We start from the raw sequence: 22152 nt of genomic DNA on the forward strand, positions 1-22152 counted from the left end.
CTGTAAGTCAAGAAATATGCCTATGCTCACATGCTAGTGCAGGAGACAAAGGCACATCCCACTGGTCACAGGCTGATTCTATTATAGACATTGAAGTCCTGTACTAGATCTGAGGCAGCAAGATACCTTTTTTTTTGTTTGATTTCTTTACTGATCCAAAGAGAAAGCAAAGCCATGAAGTACAATTACAACATAAAACATCTCAGGGAAACTGTACTAAAATAAGTCTGAAGATCATGTGGTGGCAAAATGAAATTCAGTTTTGTACACACAGGCTTAAATAAATGGAATATGCTCACCAAAAGGTGAAAGAGGAGACAACATATTTAACCTAGGAGAGATGCTGCAAGGCTAAAAGATCATTAACAAAAAACCAGAGACACTGCTGCTAAGTCAGCCATTGTACAATAAGCCCTCTCCTCTCTGCCATGGGAAGCACACTTTTATTTTGGTTTGGTTTGTGGGGATTTTAAAATGGAAATGAAAAAAGCTCTGTAACTTTTTAAATGCCTCTGCCTCTTATGAACTAATGTACATGTCCTGTATTTCTATCCAGCAAATTCAGTGCTGTTTTGAAGACCATGTAAACACCAAGAATATATCCACAAAGTAATGGGTTTTGTTCAAAGATATTAATCTTAAAGAGCAAATTCACAACTGGTGACATTTGCCATGTCTCCCCAGAAACTGCAGCCTTTTACCCACTTCTTATAGGTACATCACGAAAGTAAAAATACTGAGCCAGACAACACAAGCCAGATATTGAATAAGACAGCAACACACTTCTCTGCTGTTCTTTTCAAAACAGCCACAGAATAATAAATCAGAACATAATTTGAAATTGATGGGAGTTGTGTCTTGGGTCCAGAACAGTATCTGAGGTGCCTGTAAGCGCTCCTGGTATTCCAGTTCCAGTTATTCAGTACAGGCTCTACCTGGCCATAACATGAGCAAGTAAAGAGCTCACCACAACAGTGATTTCATTTTGTAGTTATTTCTGAAAAAACCTTCAATTTCCTCAACAATCACCAAGCATCTGGGTTAGGCCAAAGGAAAAACTAGGGCAATTATAGTCAAAAGAAGAGAAACTGACTGCAAACAAGCTTCTACTGCTTCATTTACAACAGTTAAAATTGTTGAGCTTATAAGATGTAAGAATTCTAATAATACAGCTTCAGAGTTTATAGGAAGACAAGCTGGCTGTCCCCCACTTCTTATCTAACAACATACTTTGCAAAGCTGAAAGTTTTTCAGTTCTTAGGTTTAAAAGCAAACAAACAAAAAGGCAGTTGAAAAAAAACACGGAGTCTCACTTTAACATTTGCATTTATCTTCATTAAGGTAGCATTATTTTTAAAGTTACAGTTATGAAGACAAATAGCTTTGCTGAGGTCATATCACATTGTATTCTTTTTCTATATTAAACAGATTTCTTTGTCAAGTAACTGATGATCCTCTCCACATAGCACTAAAATGTCACACAATCACTTATTTTACTTTTACCAAAATAATGGCCTTCCTATTTCCCCTGCCGACAAAATGAGAAAACCAGCATTAGTTCCACTACTGGCTAATGCTACCCAGAATGTGAGCATTTTTAAAAAAAGGAGTGGAGTAAACATACTTTTTATTTCACACAGGGTAAAGCAAACAGGCAGTACAGCAGTGCTACAGATCTACCACCCAGGAAGATCTAAGCACAGCTACTTCCCAGCTCTGAAGAACTGGAAACAAATCAGAAATTAATTCTTAGGTACCAAGATTGTCAGGTGTTTTCCCAATCAACAAAATGAAAGTCCAAATGTATCCAGCTAATTGCCATCTAACCCTGTGGCTGTTTGCTAATGCTTAGCTCAGACATGTATAGTCAAACAGGACCAAAAAAATGGGAATCACAAAGACTCAGAGAAAATGTTACGTTGGACATTTTTTAAGAGGTAAAGAATTTTTGCAATCAATTTTTAAAAATAAAACCAGCTTACTGAAATACCCTCCATTACCTTCCCCTGCATCTTTACCTGACATAAGGGGAAAAAAAGAAATTGAGGGAGACATGAGACTTTACTAAAAAGAAGCAGCCAAATTAATTTCTGTTTATAATAAAAACACTGCTTCATTATTCACCTCTTGGCATTCTTAGCCTGCTCCACAATTTTCAGGTTGATGGGGAAAAAAACTGAAGCACATCACCAGCTGTTAATTGCTCAGAGCCAGAGCTCTGAAGGTAAAAGCAAGTTAACCTACAGAACTGAAACCTATTTCTGCTCAGCCAAACATTCCTTAATTTTCAGAGGGGGTGCACAAAAACCTTTAAGCTGTACCTACAACACACAAAGGAGGTATGTTCATAGGGAGTCATAAGGCCAAGGCAATAAAATTAGTAAAATAAAAATAAATTAGGCAACTAGTTGCGTTAAAGATTTTCAGGGCAAGTAGCAAATTTAAAGCCTTGGGTTATAGAGTGAACTCCTTGGTTTCTTTAATTCAGGGGGAAATTAAAAGGGGGGGGGGGAAGGGCAAATAAGTTGTTAGAGACATGAGTTTTGGATTATTTTATTATAATAGGAAATACAAATTGTGCAGTGACTTCTACAGAAAAATACTCTGAACACACTTTTCATCTAGTTTTAGCATTCCATTTTATTAAAAACCTTGCCCACATTCCTCTTCCAATGGATAGTTTTCCTCTTCAGATACTTTGATTATGCATTAGTTTGACCTACTGAAGCTGAAAAAGTAATAGAGGTATAAAGCTGGCAGCAGAGAAATGAGGTCCAACTCCATTATTCTCAGTTGTGTCCCTGTAAGTAATAGCTGACAAGACCATCGCTACATCGAATATGTGCTTGCTGGGCACTGAGCTGCAGTAAAGGTTGTGTTTGCAATGTTTTGATGGCAGCCAGCACTTAGAACCTCTTGGAAGGATAAGCAGGAAGGGACGGGGAGCTTAACCATCTTGCTCCTGCCCATGAGCCCAACATCTAGCAAAATATGCCATGGATTCTTCTCATCAAACATAGCAAGATCCAGATCACACCCAGCACCAAGGTCTCTTAAGCGGCATGTGAGGGATTAGGGAGATTTTTTTTTTCATCACTGTAAGAAAACCTATAGCTCAGCGGCTGCAATACAAACTCAGCAGTTCTTCAAGTCAAGTAATTTAGCATGACACAGTCTGGCAAGAAGTGGTCACTTATGCTGGGAGAGCCAACCTTTCCCTGCTGCAGTGTGTGATCAGTAGGCACTGGCAGCCACATTGCAGAGTCCAAAAAAGCTGACAATTATCAGCAATGCTCACTTCAAAATGCAGCATTACTGGACTTGTGGTTGCAATGGCACTCAGAAAACAAATATGGCAGGTTGGTAAAGATGACCACTTATAGAGGCTACCAACCTATTGTTACAGAATGGCCAAACTGGAGCTTTGCAAAGAGGGAAATCAAAACAGCTTAGGTGGTTTGGGGGATGACTTACAACAGAGAGACCTGGTCCGTGTGGGTTATGGAGAGGGGAGGACAGGGAAAGCTAGCCTGGTGATGCAGAGGAACTGAAAGTGAAAGTAGACAGGACAGAAAACTGGTTGGATATTTTCCTTCTCATGAAAGGCTTCTCAGCTGACAAGAGAACTGTTAACAACCAAACAGCTGGTGTTTCACCTAAATTGCATGAATATGTGTCTTAGGGTGACGTTATGATGCTTGTATCCCCATTTGTGTGTTCTGTTTATGCTGGATATTATGTTCTGTGCCTTCAAGACTGGCTCTGGAGAGTGAAAGTTTTGTTTTGGTTTCTTATCAGCCTGCTCCCCCATGGCTGGCAGGACACAGAGAGGGGCAGTACATAGTGCCTCTTTTGCTTTTTGCTTTGCTCTTCGCTTTGCTCTTGCTTCTGCTTCGCTCCGGCTTTGCTCTTGCTTTTTGCTTCTGCTCATTAGTTAGTTTAGCTAAGCAGTCTGAATTTTCCCTGGACTGTTTTTCTTTTGCTTTCTTGGAACCACTTGAGCCTGCTCTGGACTGTGACGTGGGAAACACCAAGAGTTTGCACCTTGTGGCCTGCAGCAGCTGCCCCCACCACCGGGTGGACTGATAACAGAGCAACCACCCCCAAGAGAGACTTTCTGAATTTGTCATCTTTTTCAGACTAATGAAAAAGTTTTGTCATCTGATATTGTTCATTTTGTGTGTTGGGGGGTGCTGTGCCTGTTAAATAAACAGGTTCTTTCCACTTCTCTCCAAGGAATCTTTCCTGAATCGGTTGGGGGGGAGGTGCTGTGTGGGTAGGCTTTCTGGAGGGGCCCCCTTTTGGAGGTTTCCTCCCAAATTTGCCCTAAACCAGGACAATATGGAAGATGAATGAAGACATAAAAATGACATTGTAGATGAAGCAAAAGGAGGTGAAAATTTCAAAGAAGAGACTCAAAAAATATAATGCAAATGATTAGCTGCATTTCTTTTGTCACAAAAAGCAAACACAGGTTGATGTACAATCCTTAGAGTTAAAAGGTCTTGAAGACCTATTGTGTGTTATTTCGGTTTTAAGCTGACCTCATTAGTACCCCAGGGAAGAATTATAATGTGACTTAACACCTGTCAAGACATACTGGGCTCTCAGGAATTTTAATGCACCAATTTATATTTTCTGGCAATAAAGTTTGCATTGCTCATTCCATGTGGAACCACCTAAATCCAATACAGAGAGAAAAGGTGGAATCTTCAGAATGGGCTCATGTAAATTCACACATACTAAGTTTTTCAAGTATTTAAGATTCTAAATAGTACATGATCATTCCAGGTTCTTCTGTTAAAGATTAGTATATTTGATCATAGCTAATGTATTCACAGCAATTTGCTGGATGTTAAAATTTAAGAAGTGTCCTAGATATCATTAGATGACTGAGACAAAGATCCTCAACTACATCTGTCAGACACAGTATCATGGTTGACTAATCCTGCAAATGAGTTAAGTGCCACTGAATTAAAGTGATTTCGTTTCTCATACGAAGGAATTCTAAAAATCATCTGCTAGCATTGAAATGATGAAGTCCTTGAACACAGCACAGTCTTCATCCTCATCTTTGTACATATTCAAAGATTCACCTCATTTAAAAAAAATCAGAAAACGATTTGTCTGAAAAACATTTCCAAACATTCCCAATCTGCATCAATGTTTACAAGTAAGGACAGCACAGGGAACGTGTGACTGAGGTATCCTCTACAATACACATTTAAGTTTCACCAAAAAACCAGCTATACAGTACTGGAAGTAGCCAAAGTTTCATCAAATACAAGCTCCCATTCCACAGGAAAACATGCTATCCCAGGCAGTTATGTTTCCACAGCCCTTGGTGTCTTTATTTGCTCTGCTGAAGTCTATGCCTCTCACTGCTATGCTTAAAAAATAAAGGCAATGTACAGTAGAACAAACTGCAATTTACATGATCTGTCAAATTGCTGATTTTAACACAAAAACTACCATTGACTTCAATATGGCCAGCATTTTATAAGAGACTGTGCACTGCTATTCTGTTCTCTGGTAAGAGATGTTCATTAAGCATATTGCTTTCTGGAAAGAAAAAGAAATTGTGAACGTTATACTTAAATCAAAGCAATCTGAAATAAGGCAGGGGTTTAAAAATATCTTAACTACCTACATAGCTGCCAAGAAATAAAATATTAACATGAAGAACATAAATGTAAATAAATAAAATCAAACAATGCAAAGCAAATAACCGTGCCAAGATGAAGTGCCTGTAGCCATGATATTTTCTGAAAAATCCTTTCCTTAGGATTTTTTCTCCTGAGAAGCTGGGAGGCCTCAGGAACAAAATGTAAACAATTATTATCTGCTGCTGTGGAATGCAACAGGTGGATCTGTGATTGGTCTCATGTGGCTGTTTCTAATTAATGGCCAATCACAGTCCACCTGTCCAGATTGTCTCGGTCAGTCACAAGCCTTTGTTATAATTCTTCTTTTTCTACTCTTAGCTAGCCTTATGATGAAATATTTTCTTCTATTCTTTTAGTATAGTTTTAATATAATATATATCATAAAATAATAAACCAAGCCTTCTGAAACACGGAGTCAACATTCTCATCTCTTCCCTCATCCTAAGACCGCCACGAACACTACCACAAGTGCCAGGATGGAAAAGACTGAATTCATTTCAAGTTAACCGAATTAATTTTACAGGTACAGTGAAGGAGAGGTGTTTAAAGTATTGGTGAATATCTGTACCTTTATTTACTGTATCTAGGCCATTTTCATTTCAAAAAAAGGGCACTACTTGTAAATTCCAGGTCTCCTGCACTCTTTTACTTTGCAAGACTGGCTTATCCAGATGGTATTGGGGAAGATGAAACAGGAAAGCATCATAAATATGATTGCCTGGCAAAAGATTTTGAGAATATAGAAACTATAAGTGAGACTGAAATGAAAGCAAGCTTTGAGATACCTTAGTTACGGAACAACTGGAAACAATGGTGTGGCTGGCCGAAAGTAATCCCCTTTTGATGAAACAATACCCTCTGCCTGCAGACAGGTCCAAGGGTCAGAGCAGACCCTAGTAGCTTAGCAGAAGGGGTCCAAAGAGTAGTTTTTAGGGTTTAAAATGAAACACAGTATGATAATGTAGTGATTCTTATAGGCGGTATGTAAATGCTATAGGATTTGTATATTGTACTAGATTGGTTAGTGAGAATTAGAATATTCAACACAGAAGAAGATTTATTGTATTGTAATGGGAACCTCTCTCTCTTACGCTTTTGCTTTCTTGCCCTTTTACGCTCTTACCCCCTCATGCCCTCTACCCCTCTCTTCTCTCAGCCCTGTTCCGAGCAGCGGCTGGCAGCTCCCAGAAGGCCCTTTGCAATAAACCACAAGTTCCATGACCTGGCTTCAGAGATCTCTCCTCTCCATCCTTCCCAACCGTCCTAACCCCCGATGCTCCTACAAGAGGACTTGGCCAAAGCTCTCCTTTTAAAAGTTGAAAGTCCAGTAATTAAAAGTGGGGTTGTGACTTTCCTTGTCAAAATCACCACTGGGCCCAAAAAACTCTCCCTAAACCCCATCAAATTTTGATGAAGCTTTGTGAGGGAACAGTGCTCCACATGTACCATCTAATTCAGACTTCCCTGGTGATACCTTGGTAACCAAAAATAACTACAGCATGAATTTTAATCAAGTTGCATCTAAATGTTGGTGGGTATTCAGGGATTTCCACACCGGTTAGGGTCTTAAAAAATATCAGCAGCTAAATAGCTATTCTTTGAGAAACAGAAAATAAAGGCTTTCAAATGGAAAAATCTTTAAATATTGTTTGGGCCATTTTCAATGCAAAATGTACTACTTCCATTTTGGGGAAAGGAAACCCCTTTTTTTCAATTTGTTGAACTTGACTTTAAAATTACGTGGTGTTCACTGCCTCCAGGGACCATGTGACTGACCCTCTTCTCCCAAGTGCACCAAGCACCAGAGTGGGATTTGATTGCTGCTCTTTTAATTCAGCACATTCTGTCAAATATTTAAAATTAGGTTGAACTGATTCAAAATAAAAATATTTCACTTTCAGTTTGCCATGGACACTTTAATTTTATAAAAAGGCTTACTTGGAGAAACCCTAGAGAGAGACACAAGCCAATTCCAAAAACATCAGCTAGAACTGATGCAGAAATGTCATCTGCTCTTTCATCCTTGTGCATTTCTCATTTCAACAATCTTCATTTACTTTCCCTAGATGATGCTTTAAGTGAAAATTAATACTAGTGCTTTATGATTAAAGTGATTAGCCACCTTACACTTTCTCAGTGTGCAACTGATTAAGTGCATTGGTTATAGAGCAAAATAAACGCTGCAGACAATGAGCGCTTGTTAGCTTGCACAGTATGTATCTTTGGCACCATCTCACATTGCTTGCACACCAGGCATGTATTTAACTTGAAAATTATCCCTTTCAGGTGGTTCTAATATAGAATAAAGCAGGAAACTTTTTGCAGCATACATTGATCAGAAAATAATAATGGTCAAATGCAACTACAATACGTGAGTACTTTTTGATTTCAAAGAACAGTGTTTTAAGGCTATTTTATAGCCAGCATAAATCAGTGCATCCCCCTGGAGAGACCAACATCAGTGGCATGGTGCCGACATCAGCTGCATGGATGGTACTAATCACAAAGCCCCAGGTCTTGTCAAGCATTCAGGGTCCAGATCTCTAAAAATGGGCTTCAGCAAAGCCATTCACATAACAACTTTCAGTGGAAGAAATCCAGCTTTCAGCTGCAAACACAGCTCTGTGACACAAATCATCTCCCCTGAGGGCAATCACATCTCCCTCACAAGTCACAGCCTCTTTTGCAGAAAAAGCCTCTTTCTGTGCCCTCTGGCCACATGAAATAATCCAGAGGAGAAACAGCCTTTATGATAAAGCCCCGATCTTGGCCCTATCAACCGAGTGATGCAAGATGGTCCGGGAACTCAGTCCCTCTGGGAGACAGTGTCGGAATACTCAGTGAGCTCGCAGCCACCACAGGCTACCCTTAGCAAGCTCAGTGATTGTCAGCTCTTTAGTGATTACCAGCTTTCTTCGGATTTCAACTCTTTGCTTGATCGCTAGGGCGTCTTGGCTGAGGCCGAAGCAGATGCGAGAGAGGAGAAGGAGAAGTCCTGGTGGTTCCACAGCGGTGGTTTATTGGGGAGTCTGTGAAGGGTTCCAGCGACAGTTCTTCTTCTGTCAAATGGGCTAAAACAGCCCCTTTTTATACGGTATAGGGGGATCCAAACTTGTCCAATAGTAGAGGTCAGGGAGAAGTGGCCTATGAGGTTACATAGATAAGCTACGGGACAGGAGCTTATTTTGCTGTCTCATTATGACTCAGCAGTTCCTACTGTTAAGTCTCAATCCTCTATGGAGCTCTCACCAGCAAAATAGCTCTGCTACAAGCCTTTACATTCTTTCTGCTGTTCCATCTTTTTGATTAAGTGGAAAGCTAGAGATTACTATTACAGAAACTTTTTACCTTTCATTAAATAGGAAGACACTGACATCTCCTTTACACAGGCTTCTCTCCCCCATTGGCAGTGCTCATGTTAAGCAGCAATAAGGTACAGAGCAGAGGAACTGTACAGTCATCTTATTTAGACTTCAATATACAAGCACCAATGACATGTCCCTTTAATAGCAGTTACTGTTGGGAGCAGGCAAGGACTGTTTGTAGAAGCCCATTATGCTTTCCAAGATTTGAAGCATTTTCTGTATGTGACTAATTCAGGACACCCCTCCAGGTACACTGAGAACCTTATATGCCTGGCTGATATGATCAGAGAGGGCATCATCTCTTTTTTAGCCTTTATTATGTTCTGAGGAAAAAAACCAAAACAGATTGCACAGTGCATAGAAAGCAGCCCAGAAGCTGATCCTGTACAGAATAACAGAAAAAAAATAGCTACGTCTGAAAGAGAATTTAATTATTTTCCCGGTAACTTCTAATTTTTTTCAGTGAAACTTTATTGTCATGCATGTCCTGAGTAATCATATCTAAATTCTAAAATAAGCCCCTGAGCTGCCAGACGCCACCTGAGCAGCATAAACAGCTCAACAGAAGACTACCAGTTTTGACTGCTAAGGCATCAGTCAGCCTCGCATTTTAACACTTGATCCATCCTTCCATCCTGGCAAAAGAGACGCTTCATTCTGTCTCAGCAATTTCTTGAAGCAGATTGTGGCAGAAATTTCATTACAGCCTTCATCAGAACAGCCTTCATCCATCAGTGTTCTAACTGAATTTTCAGTGCTAGCAGAAGGGTGTATTGTGAATTTATCCCAGGATTTGTTTGATCATTTTTAGGTTTTATGCTAGTGTTTATTTTAGAAAACCTATTAGCAAGACCCCAACTCCAAAGCAACACCAGAAAACCCAAAAGAAACCAACCAACTAAATCTAATTAGTGATGTGCTAAAACAAGTTATTATATTTTTTATAATAAATGCTTTTTTAACATTACAATTAAAAATAGATACTAGCAATTACAGTCAGCACATAGAGTTTTCCCATAAAACACCTTTAATGTATCAGAAGTAAATGTTTATTGAAATGAAGTGTCTAGTGCATGTGCTGCATAGCCCTTTGAAATGCAGCAGGAAATGCAGTCTGTCTCAGAGTCTTTTGAAAATCATGCCACAGGAATCAGATTTCATAAAGCTGCCTGATACCATACACTAGGCCAGTAGGAACCTGACTCTCCCATGTTTACGATTCCTGAGGATTCCCTGGGTTCATATTAAGTGCAGAGACACTGGGAGCTTTTCAATCTCTTCAGAGTGTTTCCAACAAATTTTGCCCTGAGAAGGGACAACATTTTTCTCCCCACCAGTTACATGTGGACTCTACTGGACTCAGGAAAAAAATCAGCTGGGATTTAGGGGTGGGGGGGCAGTGGGTCACCAAGGCAAAGCAGTGTGGATCAATAAATGTTAGTGCAGCTTTGTCAGCTCTACAAAATCCCACAACTATGCTCTAGAGATTTTTACTGGAGATACTAATGGTTTGTACTGGTAAATCATTGTGCTCAGGCTCATGGTTACCAGAAGAGTTTGCTGGTTCTTTTTGTGTTGGGCAGGGAGGCCAAATCATACTCAGAAATTCATGGTAATGAAGGAAAAACAGACTTTCTAAAAGTAAGAAGATGCTTTGTGCTGTTGCTATGCTTTGCTGTACATATTGCAGTGCAAAATTTATTGCCTGTATTATTTCCTATTCGTTTTGTGGCTGTAAAGACTATCCAATGGTGTTTTTGTTCCTCTAGCAAACAATGGCAAATGCAGCTCAGAACAGAAGTGGAACATTTCCCTGCTTCACTGCTTATGTGATAAGATAATTATTCCAAAAATATGCTCCCACTGTCAGCAAGGCAAGGGGAGCTGTTACGGTATTGGCTGGAGATAAGTTATCAAAAGTGATGAGAGAAAGACTGCCTTCTGTTTGGAGATGCTGACAAAGCAGGAAGAGAAGATAGGTAAGGCAATCTGCTGTTCACATCTAAATGAGAAGTTATAGATGACGGAAAACTTTGACTAACCCTGAGGTAAATCCAAAAGTCTTCCCTCATTCCTTACAAATGGCCTTTCCTGTCTACAGTTTGAGTGACAGTGACAAGGACCTTAGAAGATAAGGCTGCACCATAAGGACTTGTAGTACAGACAAGAAAAGAGAGGAGGTTTGAGCAAGGCCAGCAATGAACCACTGCTCAGGTTGAGGCTTGTTTGTACATGTCACATCTGTGCAATTCTACAGAATTCAAAATCTTTTCCATTCCTATCTATTACCAAGAATTGCTGCTTGATTCTCATTGTACATTTATCAATACTTGGTAAAAATGTTACCTAGTCACATAGTCACCTCCAGTTTTCCTACAGTGTTTTTCTTGTTCTCTCTCTCTCTCTAGGTTTGTTGAACCAAGCTTTCAGTTTCAGGCAGAGTTCAGACACTGAAACCAGCAATTTTTCACTCCTAGCCTGAGTCTCTTGGTGGGATCCTGATTTTTCTAAGTTCTGCTAATCAGGGACAAACCCACTTATAGGAGATTATCAGCTCCCCACTACTCTAAGTGGGAAAATGCTGCTACACTGACCTTCACCAGCAGGCAGAGGCCAAGGATAAAATACTGCAATAAAAACCTGGTATCAGAGAGAGCTTAGCTTATGTTTCTGTTTGTGGCACAAGAAATCTCCATTTGCTTAGTTCTTTCTTTAAAATAGTTTGCTATGCCCATCCCCAAAAGCTGCCTTTTTTCCCTTTTATTAGACATATCTCAGATGCAGCCCCTGTAACTTGACATTTCTTTCTCACTCAGATGCTGTATCTTGGAGAAATCAGTCCTGAAAATTGCTGGGTTTATATGTACATTATCATTTGAGAGCAAACCATGGTGTAGATTAGGCCCCAGCTTTTTAATTAGCAGTTCATAATGAAGGGCTCTCTTTGTGGTGAAAAAAATAGTTTCCTGAAGGTTTCCAAGGTTCCCTGCAGGGTTTCCAAGGCTTGGAAGAAAATACAGATCATTCGACAATGAGTGTCTCTGCATTCACAGTGTAGAATGGAAAATTCCAGCTTTGCCATAACTCCCTGATCCCAGAAAAGCAAGTAGATATACTGCAGCAAGCCAGGAGGCGATGGTGGGAGAGCAGTCCACCCACACAATGAGCAGGCACATGTCTTTCCATGTATATAAAGAGCATTAAAACCAGAAATGGATGATTTAAGCAGTAAATCTTAAAAAAACTACAAAGAAAATATGGATGAAAGTGCACTCCAAGTGCTAGGTAGAAGTTCAACATCTTAAGAGAAAGTACAAAGTTTTCTTCCTCAGAAAGATCTTTTTCTTCCCTGACCCTGCATTTCATCTAAGTGCTAAGCTCCATTAAACTATTCAAGCAAAAAAAACCAGAAAGTCAAAATCATAAAAGCCAAATTAAAATGAGGATCCAAGGACAAGGTTTTACACTTGAAAATGCTCAACTGCCAAACCTACTACCTTTGAGAGACTGTCTAATTGCTCCCAATTTTCCAAGCAAGATATACAGACACTGCCAGGGTATGCAGCAGGCTTTAATACAACTGAAAAGCTTTTTATTTGCTAAAAATAAACAACAGTAATTCAGAGAAAGCTGCCCCAAAGTGCAGATATAGTGAAACACCAAGAATGTGATAGAGGAGTTTTACAAAGATGTCTATAATTGCTATGTCAGCTTAAGAGACTCATTTCATTGCATTTTTACATCTAAACTGATATTTTCTTCAGTGGAATTTAAGTCCTCATCTTTAGTTCATGCCCAAATTACTACCTACTGGGAAAAAGACCCCCATGGCCTCTGAGAGACAGCAGAGGCTGCCAGAGCAGGAACTCCTGGGACTCAAGGAGGACAGTGCAGCCTTGCAGGAAGAGGCAAAGTACAGGCAAACCAAGCCCTGCACTTGCTCTGCTGTGGTTGGGGAAGGGAGATGATGGCAGGTTTGATCAGCAGTGTCCTCACTTGGACAAAGTCACTCCTGCACAAATCTTTTCAGATCCTTGTTTCAAGTCAGTTTTCTCACAAGTCTTCCATGACTGCCATTAAAGGTATGATGACCCCCATGTCCAGACAGCTTTTCTTTACAATTTTCATCCCAGTAATCTCAACACTCAGATTTCTCTCCAGCTCCATTACTTCAGGATTTCCACCATCATGTCTGCGCACTGCCCTTCTCTGTGTCATTTTCCACTAATTTCCACAATATTCACTATTGCCACTCTAAAACCAATATATTTCTGCTAAACCTGACAAATATTTATAATTAAACACAAAATATTTTGGACTATATTTATCATTTAACACAAAATATTTTGGAATTTAAAGAGAAAGCACTGTATTACAGCAGAATCTAGTTTTTGTTTGTGGGCATGATCCTAATTTCACTGTTTACAACAGAACTCTTGTATCAGGTATATTGTGTAGACTTTTTGCTTGTGTATTTGAAACATGATTTTTAGAAACAGAATATCCCCGCATACTTTGTCTACACTTGCTGCTGAAAAGTGAATGTAGAGCATGTGCTTTGCCCACATCACATACTAGAACACACACAGAGCACAATTTCTGAAAAAAAAAAGCCTGCTTTTAAAGAAATTATTTATTTCTGTCAATTTATGGGAACATCCTACTGAATTACTTCTCTTGGAAGAGAATTTTGCAGTCAGAGCACAGGATTTAATTAGCTGGTATTAAAGCCAGTTCACAAGGAGTGAAACTGGCTAATCTGCATTCTGTGGTCAGCTGTTTCCCAAATGCCTTCTCCAAAGTATTCTATATCCACTTATTATCTACCAAATGTGCTTTGCTACTTGCAACACAAATAGATTTTCATCCTCTGTGTGTTACTATGTTCCAAACTGCCCATATGTAAAAATAACTGTCTTCCTCATTTTGGAGCTGTTCTATCCAAGTGGCTGACGTTTTTTTCCAAAATTTCCATCTCACCTTGTTCCTCTTTTCACTTAATTGAAATTGCAAACTAAACCACATTGTGCAGCTGAAGCAGCCTGGCCTTCCCTCAGGAAGGGACCTGAAGATAGGAGTGCTAGTGCCAATGGAGTGTTGGAGGGAGACAAAGAGTTAAGAAATGCAGGAACACCAAAGGTCTGAATCCTGAGGTAGATTTGAAGAACAATCAATTTGCATAGCATGTGCTGAGAATATACACAATCTGCCCTGCACATGCTCTGAAGCACTGGATCAAAACACCTGGTATAAAGGAATGAAACTGCTCCTGGAGGTTTCAAAGGCTAATACATGCCTTGCCACAGCCCACAACTCCATGGCTCTCCAAGTGATAGGGGCATTCTGCATCTTAATAGCAGGACTTAGAGAACTCTAATTCACAGGTTACTCATTTCTGTCCTAAATCCAATATTGCAAGTTGCAGCTTATTTAATGTGACACAAGACCGTCATTTCTCCACAAAGAGCCTTGTCACATTTCCACTCCTTGCATAGGTAGCCCCATTTTTGGTCTGCTTCTTTCAATGGGAAATGTATGATCACTAAGATCAGGAGTCCAGCTGTACTGCTATTCTACTCCCTATTTAAAATTTTGTAGCAGAGACTATAGTAATAAGAAAATCCACATCTTACAGAAAACATGAGCATGAACTTACGTAGTTTGATGCAAGATCTGGATGCAGATAATCAATTCCTGCAACAAGACAATGACAGAACAGAAACCAAAGGTTAAGAGATTAAAAACAGATTTTCTAATGATCACAGAATAAGATTCCTTTACAACCACAGGAAAATAATCATGGTGAATAATGCAACTGATTGAAGTGAGATTCCAGTTTTTAAATGGACTTTTCAATAATTTATGTCAAAATCCAGATGCCATTTGAAAAAGTGAGCTGAATGACAAACTTTACTGTTTTGTAGACTAGATCTCATTTATTTATAAGGTTTAAATCACAATTTATCTTTGTATGAGTTTTGTCATCTCAAGACATACCAAACTAACAAGATTAGTAAGCACTGGATCAGTACAGGATAGAAAAATGAGTATTTTTAACCAATGTAAATTAAGTAGAAAATTACCTAGAGTAGACTTGGGGTGATCACTAAGGCAAACATTTCAGATTATATGCATGAAAGGATAAATATTGGATTAAATAATTTTAGCAAATATCTGTGTATAGGCTCCACATTTTGGTAGCGTGCTAAAGATTCTAAGTGTGTAATACTCATTCTATTGCAATAGAATGATAGAATGGCAATAGAATAATAGAATACTCATTCTATTGCATGGCATCCTTCTATACATGGCAAATGTAAAAATCCCAGTGGATGGTGTAACAAAGGTGGCAGATCTACACTCAGCTGGGATACGATGACCTATTACATAGCCAGTTAAAACATATAAAGCAAAAGCCACCAATCTCATGCTACCTTTTCATCAGCACCACTCAATACTGTTTTTCTAATCACATCCCCATTACATGATCTATTTCATTTGCAAGGAGAATGCCACATCATCACAGTTTTTCTGATGGAAGGATTACTTCTCATTCTGTAAGGTCCTTAGCATTAGATTAGCCTTAAGAGACCCTTGTTACTGATCCAAAAAGCAGATGGACAATAAAAATCTCTATGAAGAATCCTGTTATCCAGGCCATCTTTTTTAGAGTTCCTAGAAACAAATTATAAGGTAAATTGCTCCCTTCTGTGAAAGCTGTATCTGATGGACCATCAGTTTTATTGACGCAAAGTTCAGATAGTTTGCCATCATTCCCATGACAGTCATGCCTTGCTAATCTGAAAGCCAGGTCCCGCCTCTGTGAGATCAGTGAAATCATGACACAAGAGGTCATCTCTTGGATGAGATTGATCTTTTACCAATACATAAATCAAGTTGCTCAAGACTTAATCTAGCCTGGCCTTGAACACCCCTACAACCTCCCTGGCATCCTGTTACAGTATCTCACCACCCTCATAGCAAAGAATTTCTTCCTAATATCCAGATGTCTGAGTCTACTTTCTTACTTCCACAAAAACCTTGCCACAGGAGTAAGCAAGTGAGGAACAGAAATAAGTAAGGACAGATCTCAGCTGACTCTAGAAAACATATGTTGATACTGACATTTTATTTATTTTTAATTTTATTCAGCCCCATTAAAGGAAAACATTCAAAGTTTATTCCAAAGAGTGTTGAAAGACTGCATGGAATTCCTTTACTTCAGCAAGAACCCATAAGTAGAAGAGCTGTAACTTCAACTGTACCTTTTATCTTCATCTTTCCTGAACTTAGTCTGAAACTAGCAATATATCTAATATGCAGATCTTCACTGATATTCAGTATGAAAGTGTTTAGTTATTTCTGCTATCAACGATGACTGAAAATAATGTAATCCAAAAACATTTTCTTTCGTATTTTTTGTACAGCAATTTCTTCCTCCAGTCAGTGCCTACAGAAATCAAGGGGAGTTTCTCCTTAGGTTTAATAGTCATGACAGCGTGACCTGGAAGATATCTGAATGATAACTGCAAACTATTTCTAATGCTTGGATATCCATTCCTCAGTACCCCTATCTTTGTATCATATTTTCCCTGAAGATCTCAAAGTATTTACAGAGGCTGGAAGTCTCACCACTACAAGTAATTGATTATTACTTTTTAATCTTTTTTTTTAACTTCAATTAAATGAAAAAAGTCTACCTAAAGGATTAAATTAGTACTCAGTCTTCACTTACCATCATCCATAATTCCTATGGTTACTCCCTTCCCTGTGTATCCCAGCTCCCATGCTTCAGCTACATTAAGGTCAAGTCCAGGAGTCCCATCTGCTTGACCAGTGTTAATCTAATACATCAGTGAAAAAAAAAAAAAAAAAAGCTTTTTTTACTTGACTGACATATTTCCACAGTCACTGGTTCTTCCTTTATGCCTTTGCATGTGCATCTTTGGTACAGAAAACATATTCCGTATGTTTTTGGAGTATGCATCTGTCCATAATCATATCTACTGCAATAATGCAGCTGTAAAAAAAAAAACCAAGCAAACAAAAACAACAACAACAAAGCAAAACAAAAACCCCAAACCAAACAAAAAACATACAAAAAAATCCCCAACAACAAAAAATACCTGACAAAATCCAACACTGGCAAAATTCAATTTTTTGTGATTTATAAGATTTGGTTAAACACAGAATCTTTTGGACCCCAAAAAACGAGTTTTCCATTTAACATGTCAGCCAGTGGATCAATCTAAGAAAAAAGTTAGAACAACTGATTTTACAGAGGATTTTTTATGAGCAGGACATACTTTTTCTTGAAAGCAGGGATCTACTGTATAGCGTCCTAAATTTTTGTTATTTTTATCACTGCAACATTTTGATTAACTACCAGATGATAAGTGATTTAATCCTCACTTCAGTTTATCAACTCATCAAGGATAAAATCCCATCCATGCTAATGTGCCTCCAATTCATTTGAAAACTTTTGCCTCAGGAAGAAAAAAAAACCTGCAGCCATATTGGGTGGATTAATGAAACATAAGAAATGGATTAAGAGGAAGAAACATTACTCTTAAGCAAAAATACACTTCTTAAGTTAACAAGGCAGTACTGTATTTACTGAGTATTTAATCATAAATATGTTGCAACAATAAAACTGACCAGAATTACTTTATCAACTTTTTAAATTAAAAAATCATTTCAATTCCAAGTAAAAATAGAACTTTTCTTTCATGACTAAAGACTTCTCACTCTAAAAAAACTGACACAAAAAAAATTGAAACAATTAAGCAAAATACAAATTTCCTTTGACATTAGCTTAAGCCAAAATTCACCCATTTTCAGCTCTTCTTTTTTTGCCAAATTATATTCAAATTTACATAAGAAAAGAAAAGCTTTAACTTTTGCTAGCAAATACATTTTAATTTTTTGTTATAATTCCATAACAATATTTTACCTAGCAACAGCTCAAAGACATCATTCATATGCAGTTCTAGGGATCACATCAGCACACCAGCAATGCCCACAGGACATCAATACAGTTCTCTTTCAAGCCTTCTAAGGATCTTTCCATTGACTGAAAAGAAATTTATCTCTTGAAATGTGCTGGATCTTCCCAATATAAAAGGGGTACAATTAAAACCAACACAACAGAGCCTTGGATCCATTCCCAAGTCCTGCGTTTGGAAAGAACTGTTGGAAAACAATGCAACTGCATAGAACGACTTGAATGATTTAGTTATGATTACTGTGATTATTTCATTATGATTACTGTGATTTTCTCTCAGAACTTACCAGGTACCACTGCTTTGTAAATAAAGGATCATTCATGTTGATGTCAATGTCATTGATGTCTCTATATCCTCGCTTCCTTCGGATGAATCCCTCCTGTTGCACAGCTTTCCTCACCTGGAAGGGTTAATTTTTACATCTTTACCTCAGCATTCTTGACACATGTAAAAAGCTTATTTTTGACTTGTTTTCATGAGTGATAAGGGTTATGAAAACACACTATTTGTGTCATTCATTTGCAACTTCTAAACCAGGGACTGATTCCAGTCAGAATTTACAAAGAGGTAGAAAGCTCCAGGACTACTGCAACAGCTGTGAGGGGAAGAGATTCCCCCAGAGTGACCTATCTGGAGAAAAACTCAGCTTGAACATGTTTTAGACACCAACCAATCAGCATAAGAGTGAGCCCCTCTCCAGGCATCATTATTATCATGAGTCCTCTTGTCACAGTTGTATTTTCCATTGTCACCAAAATAGAAGCTAAAATTATTTAACAAATTCCAATTATGTCACAGCTCCAAGCTGTAGACATATGTCAGAGTGAGGAAGCAGGTCTCAACCACACTTCTACTTTTCCAGATTTTTCTCCAGGGCATTATAAGATCATTAGATAACCTTTCCTGGTTGATAGGGAGGAACAATCTGATTATTTATGCCACAACATTATACAGGAGGTGAAGGACTCCTATAGAGGCTGTACATGTGCTGGCAGCCTTGTCATTTTATTTTCATCCAATAAATCTATCAAAAAGAATCCCCCTGACTCGCCTTTTTATAGCAGGACTGGACACTGCCAAAGAAATTTTCTGGAAGAAAAAAATCTGGTCTTGTGAGCTTTCATCATACTTCTGAGGCTCTCAAAAATGTCTTGTAAAATGATCTACTTTCAAGGATTATCCTTGCACTAAACAAGTGATAAATAAATATACTGGTAAGGAAAACTATATGGCAAAAAAGCCACTAAACTGACCACACTGGCTGAAGTATAGGATATGAAAACACAGGTTATAAAACACAAGTCATCACAGATTTTCAGAAGTCCTTTTCTTCATGCACCACAAATCCACAAGACATTTAAGGAAGCACTGTTGAAAATAAGAAAAGTTAAACATGCAAATATCTTTGGAGGCAGGAACTTCAAATGTCAGACCATAACCATCTTATTTGTACCCAAGTAAAAGAGCCTTCCTAAAGGAGACCACTCAGTGGCTGTAACTGGAGTTATAATATCAGTAACATATTCACAGACCTTGCAAAAGGTGCTGTCAACTTTGGCATACTTATTTTGCACTCTTTAGCCTAACACCTGGCAACAAGACAGCATGAAGAGTACTAACATTTAATTGAAAAAAAAATGAGAAAAAAAAAAAAAGAAAAAAAGAGAGAGAGAGAAAAAGAAAAAATCTGATCTAAGAGGAATTAAAATGAAAAATTATTAAAAACATTAAAATCATTAAATACAAGAAGGTAGTAAGACCCCCTAACAAATCTAATAACTCAGAGAACAACTTTTACAAGTGAGACTTTGGCATTTCAGATTAAAAATACATACATACGAGTTACCCTACTGTGTCATAGCAACCTTATATATATAGTGTCAGTCAAAATCAACACAGGAGAAATTCATCCAAAGGTTCAATCAGATCTTAGGACAGTTGAATCATTCTTGGAGGCATCTTTCTGTCTCAGTTAATTAAAGCATGAGCATAAGAGACAGTGCTCAGTGAGGTGTCTGTGACAGAGGTGAAACTGGGATCTAACTGATGGGGGCTAAAAGCTATTTTCCTCACATCTCTATTGTTTCACTATAACCCCGGAAACCTAATACTAATTCACAGAGAGTAGGATAGGGCACAGCATGGCCCTAGTGAAAAGGCAGTGTCAAAGGTTTCTACCAATATACTTGTATGAATTTTACCTCCTTAACTAAAGGCATTGTTATGTTTGACCAATTATCCCATCATAAAAAAACCCAAACAATATTAACAGTAGTAGCAATTTTAATTGAATAGTTAAAATAAAAAATATAAAATTGGATACAATACAATTTGATTAAAATAAGGGATAATTTGGTTCCAATATTAGTGCATAAGCAAAAGATAACCGCGGGGTATGGGGAGCAGGGTTCTGGGACCCTTGCCACATCACGTACAAGCTTGCCAAGTAAAGATTCCCCCCTTTTATGCCATGTGTAAATACCATCTCCTCCCATTTTCAGTTCGTCATATCTCTATCTCCGCCCTCATTACCACCTTTACCACACATATGCCACCACTCGGTTTGGTGGTCGCACCAGTCTTTGGGGGTCATCTGATCTTCATTTCACAGTCTTCATCTGTGTCCTTTAATTCACCTTTGGGTTACACATGCGCACCAAGCCAGTACAATGTAAGCCAAGACTAACGTATCACTACATATACAGATCAAGGCAATAAATACCTTATAATTAGCATTTTCTGGGACCCAACCATGTTTTTTGCTAATTTTTAGCAACTGCACCTTCGGCTTCTTTCCTGTGGTCCTCACGAACATCTGCTGGGAAGGTGGGGGGTGGAGCCCCTCCTCTCCCTCTCTTCTCTGGCATTACAACTTTTAACTATTTTATTATTCCCAAATATTAATTACTGTATCAATATTGATTACTGTTTCAATTTTTATCAGCATGAATCATACCTATTTATCACAGCATCAAGTGGTAATATACTGAATCAGTTCTTTCACTTATATGTGTGCTCCCAATACTTGTGCAGGTTCATTAAAAGTGGAATGGATTGAAAGTAAAGAAAAAATCTAATATGAAATAACCTGGTAAGAGGACAGTGACTAAGCAGGACCCATACAAGGTGTACTTCATGGCACCAGGTCACTGGACACAGTAAAGAAAGCTATAAGCACAGTGTTTGACAGCTCTAAGACAAAGCTCAGTGATGCTATGGAGACAGAGCAACATGTGTCGCTCTGCCTCCCAGCTCCCAGCCTCTCCCCTGCCTCTCTGCTTGCCACTGAAAACCCCAAGCTGTCACCAGAGAACATAATTAGGAACAGAAGACAAGCCTCATGCAGAGGGATGCCAGAGAAAAAGATTTCAGTCGTTTGTGCTCCCATGTAAGCTTGCTGGCTCTGCAGGACCTGCCTGCATTAAGGCACTGAATTAGGATTAAGTACAAAAGGATTCCTACCAATTAAAAAGCAATGCTGGGGAGCCCTGGCTTGTCTTTTAAGACAATGGAGAGGAAGAGAAGAGAGCAATTTGCAGAAATAGCACAGGCTGTTTTCCCTCTTCAGTATCATCTTTTTTGTCTGATTTGTTCCATCTTCACAATACAACATGGTGTATTTTTTGTATAACATTATAATTTTCTGAGACAAGGGAAATACACCCCTCAAAGAGGCATAATTTTCACTGAACTGAAACCACTCTGCAGGCTGTTTTCTAAATGTTTCACTTGGAGAAGGGGCAACAGGATGCCACCATCCACAGACAGAACACTCTCAGAAATTCTGGAACCTCCTTTTCACCACAAAAACAAAGGGGGTTTCCTCATATTTGCAAATAACAGTAAGCAATACAATTAAAACTGGAAAAGATCAGGCATTTTTGTGGAACAAAAAAAAAAAGAGTTGAAATTTTTGGAAAAGGTCTTGGTAGCTTTTCCCATGAGCTACAAATTGCCTTAGTCAGCTGCCTTGCAGCATGATCTTAACCAGCACAAGGTAAGAATTAGCCTTTTTCCTCACAAAACTGGCCCACAAAGGGGGACCAGGACCGGTAGGAGAAACCTCAACCCCCAGTAACACCAAGAGGCCAAATGCTGGCCCTGGCCCAAAAACTT

The 22152-nt window shown here is 38.6% G+C and overlaps 1 protein-coding gene across 3 annotated transcripts in view; it reads right to left on the reverse strand.

The window, feature by feature from the left end:
- Positions 1 to 22152, reverse strand: part of PCSK2 (proprotein convertase subtilisin/kexin type 2) — a 109564-nt gene that overhangs the window by 35575 nt on the left and 51837 nt on the right. For all 3 annotated transcript variants that reach the window (XM_026798493.2, XM_074537020.1, XM_005496050.4), the window contains 3 exons: positions 18323 to 18436; positions 16767 to 16875; positions 14688 to 14725 (listed from right to left, as the gene is read on the reverse strand). In XM_026798493.2, the coding sequence (XP_026654294.1) occupies positions 14688 to 14725; positions 16767 to 16875; positions 18323 to 18436 (261 nt within the window). The remainder of the gene's footprint in view (positions 1 to 14687; positions 14726 to 16766; positions 16876 to 18322; positions 18437 to 22152) is intronic.

Source organism: Zonotrichia albicollis, chromosome 3 (assembly GCF_047830755.1).
Source record: "Zonotrichia albicollis isolate bZonAlb1 chromosome 3, bZonAlb1.hap1, whole genome shotgun sequence".
NCBI lineage: Eukaryota > Metazoa > Chordata > Aves > Passeriformes > Passerellidae > Zonotrichia > Zonotrichia albicollis.